At 36.3% G+C, this 16,515-nt stretch overlaps 1 protein-coding gene and 1 non-coding gene across 11 annotated transcripts in view; both read right to left on the bottom strand.

Moving 5' to 3' along the window:
- The window catches only part of SNAP91 (synaptosome associated protein 91), a 131,741-nt gene that overhangs the window by 17,532 nt on the left and 97,694 nt on the right, over positions 1 to 16,515 (bottom strand). For 6 of the 10 annotated variants that reach the window (XM_033098619.1, XM_033098612.1, XM_033098623.1 and 3 more), the window contains 8 exons: positions 15,698 to 15,964; positions 15,376 to 15,453; positions 15,149 to 15,220; positions 14,648 to 14,731; positions 13,306 to 13,389; positions 8,076 to 8,210; positions 6,270 to 6,419; positions 523 to 553 (listed from right to left, as the gene is read on the bottom strand). In XM_033098619.1, coding sequence (XP_032954510.1) covers positions 523 to 553; positions 6,270 to 6,419; positions 8,076 to 8,210; positions 13,306 to 13,389; positions 14,648 to 14,731; positions 15,149 to 15,220; positions 15,376 to 15,453; positions 15,698 to 15,964 — 901 coding nt within the window. The remainder of the gene's footprint in view (positions 1 to 522; positions 554 to 6,269; positions 6,420 to 8,075; positions 8,211 to 13,305; positions 13,390 to 14,647; positions 14,732 to 15,148; positions 15,221 to 15,375; positions 15,454 to 15,697; positions 15,965 to 16,515) is intronic. The other 4 variants (XM_033098643.1, XM_033098661.1, XM_033098639.1 and 1 more) reach the window with 2 other exon arrangements.
- TRNAK-CUU (transfer RNA lysine (anticodon CUU)) lies at positions 2,172 to 2,245 on the bottom strand. The gene has a single exon. It is a non-coding gene; the product is annotated as a tRNA-Lys (tRNA).

Raw genomic sequence — 16,515 nt, forward strand, 5'->3', positions numbered from 1 at the left:
GATCTCAGAGGGCTCAACAGAAGGTTTCACACAACTGTATCATGACTACAACTTGCCTTACAGTGATCGTAAGATACCATCTATTGTAAAATAGATCTCAATTTCAGATGTTGAAATATGCATCTAAAAAAGGATACACTGTTTATCATTCTTATTATCCTTCCTTAAAATTGATCCTCCATGAGAGACTTTTTAAAATCAATGTTGGTTAGGAACAGTATAATGATCTGCAATTTAAAGCTATTAAAATATTCAAACCAAAATCGTCTACTATTTCTAGACATAACTTAGTGACAATATGGGAGACTGAAATAGATTATTCCTTTTCATTGCCAGAATCAAGAGTTTGGAGGTTCAAATAGAATAACAACAAAAACAAAAATCCAGAATGAAATACAAACCAACTTTGAAATTACCTGGACTGAGAATGAGTAATTATTCCAATGAGTACAATGTTTGATAGTCTCAAATAAATACAAATACATTGTCATAAGGAAACCAGATAATTTCAAAAACACTTACTTTTTGGATGTGGTACCAGAAATTCCAAGATCTATAAATGGATAAAAGAAAAAAGAATTTAAATCTCTATACTCAGCTTAAATGATATGACATTTAAAAGATCAAAGAATCAGAGGTCTAGAAAAAGTCCATATTTTGCCTAGGAATGACTGCATTCAGTTTTACAAAGGGTAACTATGTTAGGAAACATTCACAAATCTAACATTTTCTTTTACTTCATGTTATACTTAAGGATCACATTTTAATGTTAACTAGTGTTCAGAAAAGAGTAAACACAGCAGGCTTGAGACTGCTATCCTAGAAAGGTCTGTGTGGCTGGCTGGCATCTGGGAACCTGGCTAGTAAACTGTTCTCTATACTGAGATGAAACTTCTCCTAATGATAGGCTTACTGTGTCTAAATAGTGCAAACACCGTGGTTTATGCTGCACACCTGCTTTCCTTCTACGAGACTGAAATTTTGGTACATGCTAGGCAGAGAGCACCTACACAATCAGCATCCAATAAAAATCCTGGGTGCTGAGTCTCTCAAGGGCTTCCTTGGGCAGAAACATCATACATGTGACAGTTTTGCACGCTCTTCCCCTCACACAAAAAGGGCAGTCATAAAGAAGTCTGTGTGTGGATTCTTCCAGACTCTGCCTGTGTCTTTTCCCCTGATGATCCAGCTGTGCATCCTTACTAGACTGCTGTAATAAATCTCAGCTGTGAGCACAAATATGTGCTGAGTCCCCTGAGTCCCTCTAGTGAACCTATGAATGTAAGATCTTGGGGACTTTGACACAACTGGCTTAATCATTCTGCTTTAATCTCAGTTCATTTATTTCTTCAGCAAATATTTACTGAGCCCCTACATATGCCAGGCACCATTCCAAGCACTTGGGATATGTTACTGAAGAAGAAAAGCTCTAATCCTGGATAACTTGCGTTCTAATAGGGCGAGACGGATGGTAAAATGACAAAATAATAAAAAAGTAAATGATGTAGCCTGCTAGAAGGTGATATGGACAGCCTCTGGAAAAATGAAAAGGAAGACAGGGTAGAGGGATCCGGTGGGGTGGAATGAGAATGAGGGGCAGACACTATTAAATAGGATGCTCAGGGAAGAAGGTGAGACTTATGCGAAGCTGAGCAGAGATCTGGGGGAAGAGCTTCCTCGGCTGTCATGTGGTGCACTCTCTGCTTAACGGTAACTCTATGTTTAACACTTGGAGATACTGCCAAACTGCTTTCCACAGTAGCTGCCCAACGTTACATTCTCACCAGCAGTGTTAGAGGAGTTCAATTTCTCTACATCCTCATCAATACTGGTTATTATCTGTCTTTTTTATTATAGCCATTGTAATGGGTGTGAGGTAACATCTCATTGTGGTCTTGGTAAGTATTTCACAAATGACTGATGCTGAACATCTTTTCATGTGCAGATTGGCCGCATATTCTTTGTTATTTGTCTTTTCATTATTGAGTTGTAAAAGTTCTTTATTTATTCTGGATACAATCCTTATCAGATACATGTTTTCTTTCATTCTGTTGTTTGTTTTTCACTTTTTTTAAAAAAACTTTTTTTTAATTTAAGTGTGTTTTTCCAAGACCCATCAGCTCCAAGTCAAGTAATTGTTTCAATCTAGTTGTGGAGGGCACAGCTCACAGTGGCCCATGTGGGGATCGAACCAGCAACCTTGTTGTTAAGAGCATCATGCTCTAACCAACTGAGCTAACCGGCCACCCCTTGTTTTTCACTTTCTTGATGGTATCATTTGTAGCACAAAAGTTTTTAGTTTTGATGCAGTCCATTTATCTATTTTTTAAATATTGTTGCATGTGCTTTTGGTGCCATATTTAAGAACACTACTAATAAAAGATCATGAAGATTTACTCATGTATTTTCTTCTAAGAGTTTTATAGTTTTGAATCCCACACTTAGTTCTATGATCCATTTTGATTACTTTGGAGTAAGTAAAGAGTTACTGCATTCTTTTGCATATGGATATATTTACCCAGGACCATTTGTTAAAAAGATGACTATTTTCCCACTGAATTGTCTCGGCACATTTGTTGAAAATTAATTGACCAGAGATATATAGGTTTACTTCTAGACTTTCCATTGATGTATATGCCTATCCCTATGTAGTACCATCTGTCTTAATTACTGTAGCTTTGTAGTAAGTTTTGAAATCATGAAGTGCGAGTCTTATCAAGTTATTCTTTTTTATTCAAGATGTTTTGATTATTCTGGCTTCCTTGCATTTCCGTATGAATTTTACATTCAGACTGTCAATTTCTATAAAAAAGTAAGCTGGAATATTGATAGGGCATGTGTAGGTAAATTTCTTGTCAGTTTTGGAATATATTTTAATTAAAATATTTACTTATAGTGAAATTCATTGGGCTTTTTTGGCAGAGTGATACATTTATACAAATTTTGGTAAATACATGGATTCATGTAATCATCACTACAATCAGAATACATAGGAATTTAATTATTCAAAAATACTCTCTCGTACTTAAAACTTCCCTTTACTCCTGACCCTGGCAATGGATATATTCTTGGTCCCTACAGCTTTGCCTTAACAACAAAAAAATCATATAAATGTAATACTACAGCATATACAGCATGGCTTTTTTCATTTAGAATAATGTACTTGAGATTCATACACAAGTTGCATATATCAACAGTTCATTCCTTTTTATTTCTAAGTAGTATTGTATTGAATGAGTTTACTACAGTTTGTTTATATATTCACCCATTGAAGGACAGACATTTGGGTTGTTTCTGGAATTTTTGAATAATACTGCTATAAAGATACATGTAAAGATTTTTACAGGAACATGTTTTCATTTCTTTAGGATAAACACTTAGAAGTGGGTTTACTGAGTCATATAAATATAGGTTTAACTATAAGAAACTTCTAAACTGATTTCTAGAATGGCTAAACCTTTTTTGTATTTCCACTAGCAAAGTTTAAGAATTCCAGATGCTCCTCATCCTTGTAAGTATATAGTATTATCAGCATTCTTTCTTTTTAAAATTTTAGTCTTTCAAATGGGTGTACCGTGAGGTGATATTTCTAAAAAACTTGATATATCATAAAATCCATACTTTTAGAGAGTAAAATTCAGTGCAAAAAGTATGCTCACATCATTACCACACTGTAATTCCAAAACATTTTTATCACCCCAAAAGAATCCTCATATTCATTAGTAGTCACTCCCATTCCCTCCTGCCCCAAACCCTGGACCACTACTCATTTACTTTCTGTTTCTAAAAATTTCCCTATTTTGGACATTTCATATACATGGAATTATGTGCTATGTGTCTTTTGTGTGTGTGTGTGTGTGTGTGTGTGTGTGTGTGTGTGTGTGTGTGTGTGTTTGGCTTCTTTTCACTTAGCAAAATATTTTCAAGGTTCATCTATGTTGTAGCAAATATCATTACTCCGTTTCTTCTTACGGTTGAATAATTATATTTTATGGATATACCACATTTTGTTTATCCATTCACCAGTTGATGGACATTTAGGTAGTTTCCACTTTATGGCTATTATGACAATTGGTGCTATAAATATTTATGTATAAGTCATGTGGACCTACGCTTTCAATTCTCTTGGGTATGCAACTAGGAGTGGAATTGCCTGGTCATATGGTGACTCTCTGCTTAACTTCTGAAGAACTATAAAACTGTTTTCCAAAGTGGCTGCATCATTTTTCATCCTACCAGAAATCATTTGACTATGGAGTTCCCAATGAATGTGAAGTAGCCTGTGTTTGTGGTTTTGACTTGCATTTCCCTAATGGCCAATGATGTTCAAGATTTTTTCAGATACTTATTGGCCACTTGTATCTTTTATGGATAAATTTTTATTCAAATCCTTTGCCAATTTTTAAATTCTTTTTTTTTAATTACTGAATTGTAAGAGTTCTTTATATATTATGGATACAAGTTCCTTAGGAGATAAATGATTTGGAAATATTTGTTCTCATTCTGTGGGTTGTTTTTTTTTTCACTTTCTTGATGGTATCATTTGTAACACAAAAGTTTTTAATTTTGATGAATTCTTATTAATTCATTTTTTCTTTGATTGCTTGTATTTTTGGTAATATATGTAAGAAGCCACAGCATAATCTCAGGTCATGAAGATTTACACATAAGTTTTTTCTCTAAGAGTTTTACAGCTTTATGTCTTATATTTAGGTCTTTCATACACTTTGATTTTTGTGGATGGCATAAGGAAGAGGTCCAACTTCATCCTTTTGCATGTGGCCATCTGGTTGTCCTAGCACATTTTTTGAAAAGACTTTTTTCCCACTTTCAATGGTCCTGGCACCTTGCTGAAAATTGACAATGTATATCAGGTATATTTCTGGGCTCTTTTATCTATTTTATTGATCTAACTAGTCTATCTTTACACCAGTACCATTTGTGCTGATTACAGTAGCTTTGTACTATAAGTTTTGATATTGAAAAGTGTGACTTCTTGAAATTTGTTCTTCTTTATAAAGATAGTTTGGCTATTCCTCTAGTGGATTCGCTTTCTTCAGCTGAGAGAATTCTCAAAGACGGCATCTGAGGGCTGTGTGCTGGTGGCACTCTCAGAAGCTGGAGGTAAAAATTCTGTATTTCTGGACAAGGATCTGGGTGGCACATTATAGTGTCTGGCAAAAGCAGTTACCACTGAAGACTATATATCAGTGAGATGAAATTTTAGAGTAGGAAGAAATATTCAAATAACCTCTCCATGGGAATCATCAAAGCATTTTCATGGATGCCCAGCTCAAGGAAGATGAATGGGAAACTTAAGTATGTCCACAGGATAATGCATAGGGAAAAAAAACTGTTTCAAAGATCTGCTAAACCTTTGATGTATCCTTCAGTAAAATGAAAGGTATCTGCAATGCTAAACCCATTCACCTTAATAAAAAAATCAAATGAAAGTTAAAAGCAAAGGCTGATCTTTATCATAGCTGTCTTCATCTCCTAGGACTCTTTTCTTCACTTACTAGCTCCAGACACCAGTCTCCTTGATATTCCTTGAATATGCCTGGCAATCTTCTGCCCCAATGCCTTTGCACTGGCTCTCTCCTTTGCCCGCAAATGTTCTTCTTCATATATCCACATGGTTCATTCCTTTACCTTTAAACCTTTGCTCAGATTTTACCTTCCCAGTGAGTCTAACTCCCACTCAGTAGCACTCCTCATCCCTCTTTGCCTGTTCTGTTTTTCCCCATGGCACTTATGACCTGACACACTGTAGAATTTATTTATTTGAAAATGTTTAAGGTTTGTTTCTGTCCTTCCCGAACACCATAAGAACAGAAATGTATACCTGTTTTGTTCACTAATTTATGTCTAGAGCCTGAAAGAGTGCCTGATACTCAATAATTATTTGTTGAATGAATAACTGAGACTCACTTGGATATTCAATTGGCAAATACTACTGTAATTTAAGTTACTCTATGTTCTCATTTCAAAAAAAAATTAAGTACTTATTATACATGACGCACTTGGTTTCATACTTGCTGTATATGCTAATTCTTCCTTTGGTAATTTAGATAAAAAATGGCATGGGCAGTGCTTGTGAGACAATGACATAGTAACTACTTATCTTCCAAGGAACTATACTCAGTAAAGCACTAAGAATGTCTGTCTACTCCTTAATACACTCACCTACAGTGAATCCAGACACACTACATATGAAAAGACGGGGAAAAATCACATATGATTCAATTAAAGAAAACTATATTACTCACTGCCTACTAAGCTGGCAAGAGATGAGTCAAGGTCACTCCCAAGGGCTTTGCTTGCTGCCATTGCGGGACTGGGAGGTACCATGGAGATGGGTGCAGGCTGCCCCACTGGTGCCATGGTTGGCATCAGAAGATCACCTAGACCATCAAACACTGGAAATCAAATAGACCAGGTTCAGAATAATTGAAGGAAAAAAGGATCACATGGAAAATTGAAGGGAAATTGTCTTTTGAAAAAAAAACTATGGAAACAAGTGAATGTATAATCTTATAAAAGAAGGCATGTAATTCACACTTATCATGACTACAACAGCGAAAAGAACATCTCTACATATGTCTACTCATAAAGTATGGAAATACTAATGAACATGAACAAAGATGGAAAAAAAATTCTGTGTAATGTACAGAAAGAACACAGACTTTGGAGTCAGAATTGAGGTTAAACTCAGTTACATGCTGCATTAGCTGTGTGACTTTCAGAAAGTTACTATCTGAGCTTCAGTTTTCTTATCTGTAAATAGGGAGAGTACCACTACTACATGGATTTATTGTGAAGGTTAAATTATATAATATACATCATGTCTTTATTATGTTTGCACTATATAAGGCACTCAGTAAGTGGTAGCTATGGTTATTCTTATTAAAACTATCACTAAAACACTTTTTATTCAAAATGGTAGCGATTTATCAAAGTTTAAATGGTTTACTCTAAAATCCTACAATGTTTACTTTTAAAACAATTCTTAAATGAGAAAAGAAGGCCGAATCTCCTACTTTCATAAATTAGTGTTGGAATAAAACCTGATCTAATGGTCAGTACCTAATAATGAGTACCTGAAAAAAAGTTGACCATATTTTAGAAGAATTTTGATTTTTTCTCCCATTATAACAATCACCTTTTGTTTTAACTTGAAGGGAATATTTAAAGTAAACACTATTTTAAGTAATAGGAGTCATGCCATTATTAATGGTTCCTGATTACCATGTAACAAATTACCACTTGTTTAGTTCCTAGAAGACACAACAAAGACCATTCAAAATGCAGACTCATAGGATTTGCGTAAGTTATCACTAATATCCATGTCAAAAATTTTGTGTTTAATTTTTATCAAAAAACTATGCACATTTACTATACATACAAGAAACCTAAATTGAACTAGGCATTCAACTAGGCACTGGCAATAGAAGCAACCAAATTGTCAGGCAGGGGATATATTTAGGGTGTTTCTGAAACACATTTAATTGCCAAAAACTCACCAATTGAAAATTTGTAGTAAGGACCCAGCATGGGAAGAGTAGAATGAAAGAGAATACAAACAAAATGACAGCAGGATGAAAGGTTAAAGGCAGGCAAAGAATACTATTTGTGTCTCAACTTCATAAAACCAAGGGCCATGCAAGCATCAGAGGGTGTAAGCAACAGCAGGGGGAATGTCCACATATTCAGACACTGTGCAAAAATTTAGTAAAGTACTTGTTTTTCCCTTAACCATCTCTAAACCATGTGCATGTAAGGTCAGCCGAACAGATGGTGTGCGTGTTAAGTTAAATTTCTGCTAAAAATTAAAAACAGAAACACAAAAAGGGACTGCAGGTTATTCTTAAAGCTACCAAAATGTACTGAAAATATTTACTTGGTTACTGAATGAGAGATTCATTAGATTACCGAATGAGAGATTTATTGAACAGTTGTAAAACCAGGTCATCATTCAATATTGCATATACATTTCCTGATATCATACTAACCTTAGATGGTTTTATCTCATAGTCAGAACAAATGAAAAGAATATCTGAAAATCACTGCCTCACCTGATGGATCGAAGGAGCTGCTGCTAGAAGTTGAAGGTGTTGTTCCAAAAGCTGCCTCAAAATTGGGCTGTAGCAGGTTATTCGGAGCTGGAGTCACTGGTGATGGAGAAGGGGCCATGAAAGAGCCCCCAAATCCTGGGGAAAAAAATTGTTCCAGAAAACTATAAGCAGAAACAACTAAATATGGGTAAAGGCCATAAAAACAGTCAGAAAAAGTTACAGAAGCCCAAAAAAGAACTGAATGCATGTAGATGAAAAGTCAGTAACGACACCCGGGAAGTTAATTTTTAAAAAGTGTTACAAGTATCTTGACACTTGTCATGTATTCATGAGCGATTTAGTTAATTAGAAATAAGACAGCACACAAGAATATACACCCTTGTCAAGAGAACCTGTGGCAACCAAATCTATTACTACAATGGAGTTCATGAGCTAAGAAGGTCTCACTAGGGTTAAAATTCAGATGCTTATTGTCATTGTATTTAAATTTTGTTTCTTCAAATCAAAATACCAGACAGTTAGAAAATATTTAGTCGTCCACATTGAATCAATATAATAATAAAATACAAATCAGAAAAATATACATGCACTAGCCACCAAATCCGTTTAAATCTCCTCCATATATGTTCTAGTCCCATTGCTGCTACTGCCACGTTTAGGCTCTCCCAACACTGCTCTCAGGATTCACAAAGTCACCCAAGAGGCTTCTTTCTAGTCTGGACTTCCTCCAATCTAGTCTCTGCAGTGCAACCAGAGAGATTTTTCTGAGTGGAAAATGTTGACCAAGTTACTTCTCTAAAAATCCTTCACTGGCTCCCCATAACTTTCAGATCCATAGAATGCAGATTCCTTTCTAGAGCAATCAAGCTTTTCTGTCTCTGGCTGCCTTCCTATCCCATTCCTGCAAACTATGCTGCTGCCTACGCACCGTCACAGTGAGTCAGATGCCTGCTCTGGTAGGTAGGGCTCCTTGCCTTACACTGTCACGCACTGCTATCAGCCACATCTACCCCTGCCCCATCCACACTGCATACGAGTGAGTTCTGTGCTCTGCTTCTGTGTCCTCAGCACCTGGCACACATTTCCATTCTACTCCCATCAGACTTCTTTATTCTGACCCCCAACTCCCTACGCCAGGGATGGTCTTTTAATGTCAGGAACCATGTCTTCTTTTCCCATCTCTTCTACTTCCATTTTGAGCAAAATGCCTAAAACATTGACTTAATGTTTACTGAATTCAGGAAACTTTTGAATATAAAAGGTGAGGAGAAATCAGACTATTGTAAAGTAACCAAACTTCAAATTAAATATTTAACTTTTGAAGGCTGGAAGCAAATCATTTCTCTTAATCAACAAACAGAAGCAGAAGCAGAGCTCATCTGTATCGCTTCTCTACAAAAATATGCAACTGTGAAGAGAGTGATTTCTTAATAAGGCATTAGATCATGTCCTATTATCAAAGAATTTATTACTATCAGAAGTCTTTTTTATACTCAGTTTGAATATATATATATATATGTTCCTTTTTAATATAGCTATATCTTTTCTTCAGAAACTGCTTGCAAAAAAACAAAATAGAGAAAAACATGTACATTTACACAGGGCTCATATGCTTAGTGCTACTGAATTCCATAAGATAAGTAGATCACATCCATAGGTGAATAAATAACACTATTCAATGAAAAAAATGTAGTGTATTCTCTAAGAAAGTGAAGGATAAAGCCAAATTAGCATGAGGCTCACCAAGTTCCACTCACCGTTCTAAGCATTATCTTAGGTTGAACCATATAAACCACATGAATTTCCAATTGACCATTTTGGTCCTACACAAACAGCAATTTTATATCATTCAACCTAAAATATATATTAGCTCATTTAATCCTCACACCAACCCCATGAAGTTTCACAGATGAGGAAACTGAGGCCAGAGAGGTTAAATAATTTGGTCAAGGTCAAATTACGACAAATGCAGAGCCAGGATTCCACACAGGAGACTTCCAAACTCTGGGTTCGTCACCACAATACTACACAGCCTCTTTTCCACAACCAGGACTAACACCAGAGTTGACCCTTCCTACAGGTTTACAAACTTGACAGATATTTGGACAGATGACTTTTTCCATTATACTCAGTTCTTATGAAATAAGTGCCCTCACAAACCTAATTTAAAAGCTAAAAAGTGACATAAAATAACCAACTGATTATCTTAAAGAAAAAAAATCTATTGCTGTACTCTAAATGAAGAGCTAAATAGGAAAATTATATAGACATTAATAAGAAATTTGGGGAACAACTCCTGTCCAGTGGAAAGTTTTAGAACCCTAGAATAAAGGTAGGTAATAAGAAAAACCAAACCACTAATTTTTCTTTATATGTGGTTCTAAATTATGCTAAGAAAGCTGTTCCACGGAATTGAAAGTAAGGTAATAATCAGTAGGCTTTTGGATGTTTGAATAGTCCTACACTACAACTGAATTGCCAGCTATCTTCAGGTGCTCAACCATCTGCAGACTCACTGCCTTTTGTTACAGGTGATTTGTCTTACTAACGTATCTCACTAAAAGAGAACAGCCTACGCACTTAATAAAGTTTTATGAATACAGACATAGCAAAACTGACATTCGCAGTCACCATAACACATCATATCATTTGGGTCAAGAGAGTAAAAATTTGAAACTATTGGTAGATAAACTCCCACACATTCTCTCCATCCACATTTGCTCCATTGTATTAAAGATGATGTCATTTCAATTATTCTCAGTGGTGCATTCCACTTACCAAGATCAATCTTAGTCAGTATTTCTAGGAATAATAGCCTGAGAACCTTTAGTCTCACACGTTTCAGGCTGTTTCCCACACCGAGGGAGGATGAAATTTTTGGTCATCTGTAGGCCTTCCCATTTAGTAAAAATTATTATTTATTAATTCAACACTGAACATTTTAATATTTTAAATCAGTTCAAGGATTTCTATGGCTCTGCTAAAAAGTCATTTGTGTCAGGTAGTTAACAGAGAATACAAAACTGAAAGGGCCTCATTAGGCTGGCTCATACTCCTTCCTATCTTTGGAATTAAAGATAGGATGTGACACATTCCTGCATCCGCACAGATTTATGGTACAGTCACTCTATAGTTGTGTCTGTTACGGAAGAAAATGGTTTTCCTGCTTCGTGTCAACCTCACAAGTTAGGCATATCCTTCAACACTCCTAATCTCCCTTAATCATCCATTTTTACATCCGTCATCCAGTATCAGTCTATATCTTTCAAATATCTGTATTTTCAGCTGGCATATCATGAGAGGAGTTTGACAGCTTTAATTTTTTCTGTGTGAAATAATATTTTCCTTTATTTGTTATAAACTTAACTCTCAAGTTTCCAGGCAGACTCCATTTGAGATATGGATAATATCTGCTTCCTACCAGTAATCTCAATGACTTGGAGAGAATACCCAGAGAGAAAATATATACTTCTTGGAATTCTGCAAAAAGCCAGAACACTTGATTACATATACCATTTCAACCTAATTATAACTTCAAAGCAAAAGCTTATAATCAGTAATCTCATTCTAAAACTGACAAGGTCATTTCCCCTGAATAGCCATTTAAACTATGCTATTTCTGCAACCTATTAAAATCTATGGCTACACTTGAAAATCTGCGTTAAGTTTATTGGTTTAGTAAGAGCTTGAAAGTTTCTTTGAACAATTTGAAGCTATTACGAAGACTATTTGGGCCAGGACAAAAGCCAAATAAGCTAGTATTTTTTTCATCAAGCAATCGGTTGTGGCTTAGGTTAAGTGCAGTGCCTCTTATCATATCTGCAACTTCCAAAGTCCACAGTGAAACCCTGGATCATCATCATTAAGGAAAATGCCAGCTGGCAGTCACTGGTATGAAATGGATTCAGCAAATAGGACTATCATGTTTCCGGGAGAGGATGGGAAAGACACAAAGAATGCTATCGCACTTGGGGAAGATTGTTAAATAGACAGTTTGAATTATTGATGGAAGGAAAGGTCAACAGTAGGGCTATGATTAACCCCTCATCCCCTTAAGACCTGACCTCATGTCAAATGTCTTCCTACAACTCTGAAGGTTGATGACGGCCCTTTAATGAGGCTTTATTCGTTACCGATCCAAAAATGAATGTTCCTTAGCCTGCTATACCTGGTGTCAGGATTGTTCATTACTCTAAAAACTGACAGCCAGTCACTAAACCTATCAAGAGTTACATGGCTAGCAGGGAATTTAAGCCGAGAGACTCTGGACATGGTGCCTTCCCTGTGCTGATGGGACCCATATTCTCACCAGCCCCTTGCCAACCTTATAACCAAAATGCATCCACTGTGGTGATGGTGGAGGGACAGCGGAAGATGCATCTGAATATATGAGGCATCTGTGATGCTGCTGCTGTGCTTTCTGTTATGCACCCTTCTAAGTCAGAATGAGGGAAACCAGCAGTGTCTTATGAATGTGACTGACAACCGGAACCTGAAACTCACTATTGCAGTCTTGCAATTGGCAAGTGCTTTGCCTATAAAAATAATAATTTCTAACTGGTTATCATTAAGCACACTTTGCTTTGCTCCCAAGGAAGACTGACAGTTGGCTATTACTGTCTTTGAGTCCTTGAAATGTTTCCCTTTATTCTACCTATCCCATTCTGGCACTAAGTAATAATCCTAGGCATCTTGTGTCCATCTATTCCACCACATGGTCCTGAGGAACTGGGATCACGCCAGGGGTTTTCAGATAGAAAACTGATCAGCTTGGCATATGTGGCAGTAGCTTCAACCCAATGGTAGAAATCCACAAGAGTTTCTCCTAGTGTGGTTCATATATTATAGAAACAATAGTCAAACACCATAGTACTTTTTCCCATAAGTTCCTTAAAAAGAAAAAAAAAAGATGGGCGTAGGCAACACAAGATAAAAAAACTGCTAATACAAACATATTATCTCTTTAATAAACAAAAAGAAATGTGCTCCCTGAAAGTATGGCAGATTAGGAGCCACCCATGGGTGGCCTGTATACCAATGTGATTTGAAGACTAATATCATAAAATCCTGGGAAATAATCAACCCTCTATTATATAATGTTTTCTTTTCCAGTTTCAAGTCTCAAAGAAAACATGCATCTTAAAATTTATATAATATCTGTTACTTATAAAAAAATATATCCAAACTTAACTTCCACACAGTATCATTTTATTTTAATTTAATAAATTACCAGCTAGTAGGTCTGCCGATGCTGACGAACTAGAAGCAGCCTGAGGTGCAGGTTGGGGTTCAGAAGCACTACTTCCAAATGCATCTACCCATTATCCATTATGCAGCAAAAAAGTAAAACAGTGTAAACAGTAAGTACAGTAAATAATTTAAGTGTTTTGCAGAGAAACGCATAGATGTGGAGCTTTGTATGGTGAGCTTTTCTCCTGTGGATATGTGAAATGATGAAGTGAATTGAATTATGCTCTGACCAGTTTATTCTCTCTCAAAAAAATTCTAGAATATTTAAGAATTAACACCTTTGTAAGAGTAAGAGAATTTTTTGTTTTAAGAATAAAACTTTTGGACTAAATCCTGTCATCTATCAAAATAGGACCAAGGTGTTCAAATTTTGCCCAAACGTAATAAAATAGAATTTCCTCATTTGGAACTCTATTAAACTTAAAAAAAAAATACACACACTTTTTTTTTTTTAACAAACTCGATTCAAGCAGCAGCAACAGCCCTCTTGTACCTATATATCAAGGCTCAGTGTTTATTTGCCACAATTTTTGAGCCTCTGAATGTCAGAGACTATGACATCTTTGCACTCATATACCCTACCATCACTGCACATACCATGATGTTTCAACGTATAGTAGCTACTCAATGTGGGTTCAACTTGCAAAAGATGGTATTTTGGCCCATAGCAAAGACATTTATGAATATTCATGAAGAAAGCACTTCAATTCTGTACTTTTCCCTATAAATTTATGGCTAACAGACTACTTTAAATGTATCATATAAAGGAGCAATCCAAGAGTTAATTCAACGAATGTCCCTGCCTTTAAATAACATATAAAGGAAGAGGAGAATACATTTAAGTCAGTGAAACATCTTCCAATTCTCTGTAAAGATTTTAAAACATTAAACTCAACATAAACTCTACAGAATAATGCATGACATCTAGACTTATACTTTCAGTTTGCGTGGCTTATTGTTTTCAAATCTGAATTATCCAGTTAATTTTTATATCACTTTTAAGAACTTAGAAACATTGATTTAGCCAACAGATCAGGATCACCAAGGAAGAACAGTAGAAGACAATTCCAATGAGCTGATAGGATGAACAGAAAGTTAAAAACACAATGATCCGGTGTTGTTAGGCTACACGCTGAAAATTATGATGAACTGATGAGGATGAAGATGATAATGGAAAAGAAGTGGAAAAGATCTTAAAACTCAGGTTTACATTTAAGAGATGGAAAAGACTGGTCAAAAAATACATAATGAAACAGAATATCTAATCACTATTCTGAGGGAAAAAAAGATTCTTTAAGTATTGAAGGAGGAGAGATACGCACCCCCAAAAAGGTCTATCACACCTGAAGAATCCACCTTTGCTGGAGAGGCAGTGGTTGCAGGAGATGGTGCTGCAAATGTATCCACTGCAGTGAAGCACATAACAGGAAAAATTGCATGTCACCCAAAGGAAAAATGAAACCACAAAGTCGGACAAATAGCTTTTTGAGATCTCCTGTTTAACAGCAGACAGTAAGACTACAGATAATCTTAACAGTTAAGGAAAAGCAAATGGATTTTAAAATACACACTTTTCAGAGTAAAATAAAATTTGACTTATTGAGGTCAGAGGGTTTAAGTGTGAAAAAAGTGTTGTCTTTTCATTGTGTTAGATTTGAAACATTAACCCCCATCAGTGGTCATGAGCCAAAGAATGAGATTTTAAAAAGTGACTTTTGAGTATAAAGGAACTCAAGACAAACCCGCATGTGTTCATATCGGTCTCTCCACACATAACCCCCACAAGACATCTCTGAAGGCTTGACTTTGGCAAAAGGACTCACCGGATAAGAGGTCAGCAGTGAGAGAACTCTCAGGCACAGGAGAGGCCCCTTGTGGTGGAGAGGAGAAAGCATCTTCCAAAAGAAAAATCAAAACCAAGCAGAAGTAAGTAGAAAGCTGAAATCAAAGTCAAATAGCTAACAAGTGCATTATCACAGGTGAGTACAAAGAGCTTAACCATGAAAACATCTAGGAAAACTAATGCAAGAAAAGAGTTGCTTTGTTTTACCTGTACCAAACAGGTCTATGCTAGGAGCAGCATCTGGCTTAGGCGCTGCAGCGACTTCAGGAGCAGACTCAAATAAATCTAAGACCAAGAACAGACATGCCTTTACTCAGTTTGATAAACCAGCCTGAAAGTTATCACTTTCCAGTTCTGAATTAGCACTCTAGAGAATTCTGAAATAAGTAGCAAATGGTTTCCAGGGAACCATTACACAGTGCTCATGCAGTAATAGTTGTGGATGCAGTATATCTCAAGTAGCAGAATTCGATCCACCAGATGGAAAGAGTTCAACAACAACAACAACAACAACAACAACAAAAATTACCACCAAAGATATCTAGAGCAGGAGGAGCGGTGGTGGTGGTAGTGGTGGCAGAGGTGGTGGCAGTGGTGGCGGCGGCAGTGGTAGCAGCGGTAGTGGCAGCAGTGGCAGCTGCAACGGCGGGAGCAGGAGAAGGAGCAGTGACGGGAACCGGAGGGGCTGTGCTAGCTGTAGGGGTAACTACAGGAACACTGGTCTCAGGTGGCTTCATTGCAAAGAGGTCCAGCTCAGGTGCAGCCTCTGCACTACCTTCAGACGGAGCAAAGGGGTCTTTGGAAAGGAAAGTGGAGACACATACGGCATTGATAAGGAAAGAGACAAGAGAGAGGCGTCATAACCATGGGTAAGAGACACCTGACACAGGTATTTACACACTAGTTAGGCATTAGGCTGCTTGCATTGAACTACTTTCCTATTAGCAGAGGGTCAGTGATTAGGATGTTTTTGTAAAGAAAAAAAATTTAGCAGGTACCACGAGTTAAGAAACTGAAACACTTCAAAGTACTATAAGATTCACCTATAGTCTAGCATCGGAGATTGTTCTTCTATTCCTTACTTAATGTGACAATCTGGTAGCTTTGAAAATTCATTAAAACATGCCTATATAATTGAACTCTGTGTTACAAAAGAGTACAATATAGCATTAGAGAAAAAAACATTAAGTGAGCATACTTGCACTGACAAAAATTGTCAATCTTGAGAAATTGTCAATTTTGATTAAGTATGCACTTCATTGTCTTAATGTTTTAAGTGTCAGCATTATTTATTCAGTTACGATGAATGATACTTTATACTCAGAAGAAATTAAAATCAGAAGAACA

The sequence above is a fragment of the Rhinolophus ferrumequinum genome, chromosome 3 (assembly GCF_004115265.2).
Source record: "Rhinolophus ferrumequinum isolate MPI-CBG mRhiFer1 chromosome 3, mRhiFer1_v1.p, whole genome shotgun sequence".
NCBI classification, from domain to species: domain Eukaryota; kingdom Metazoa; phylum Chordata; class Mammalia; order Chiroptera; family Rhinolophidae; genus Rhinolophus; species Rhinolophus ferrumequinum.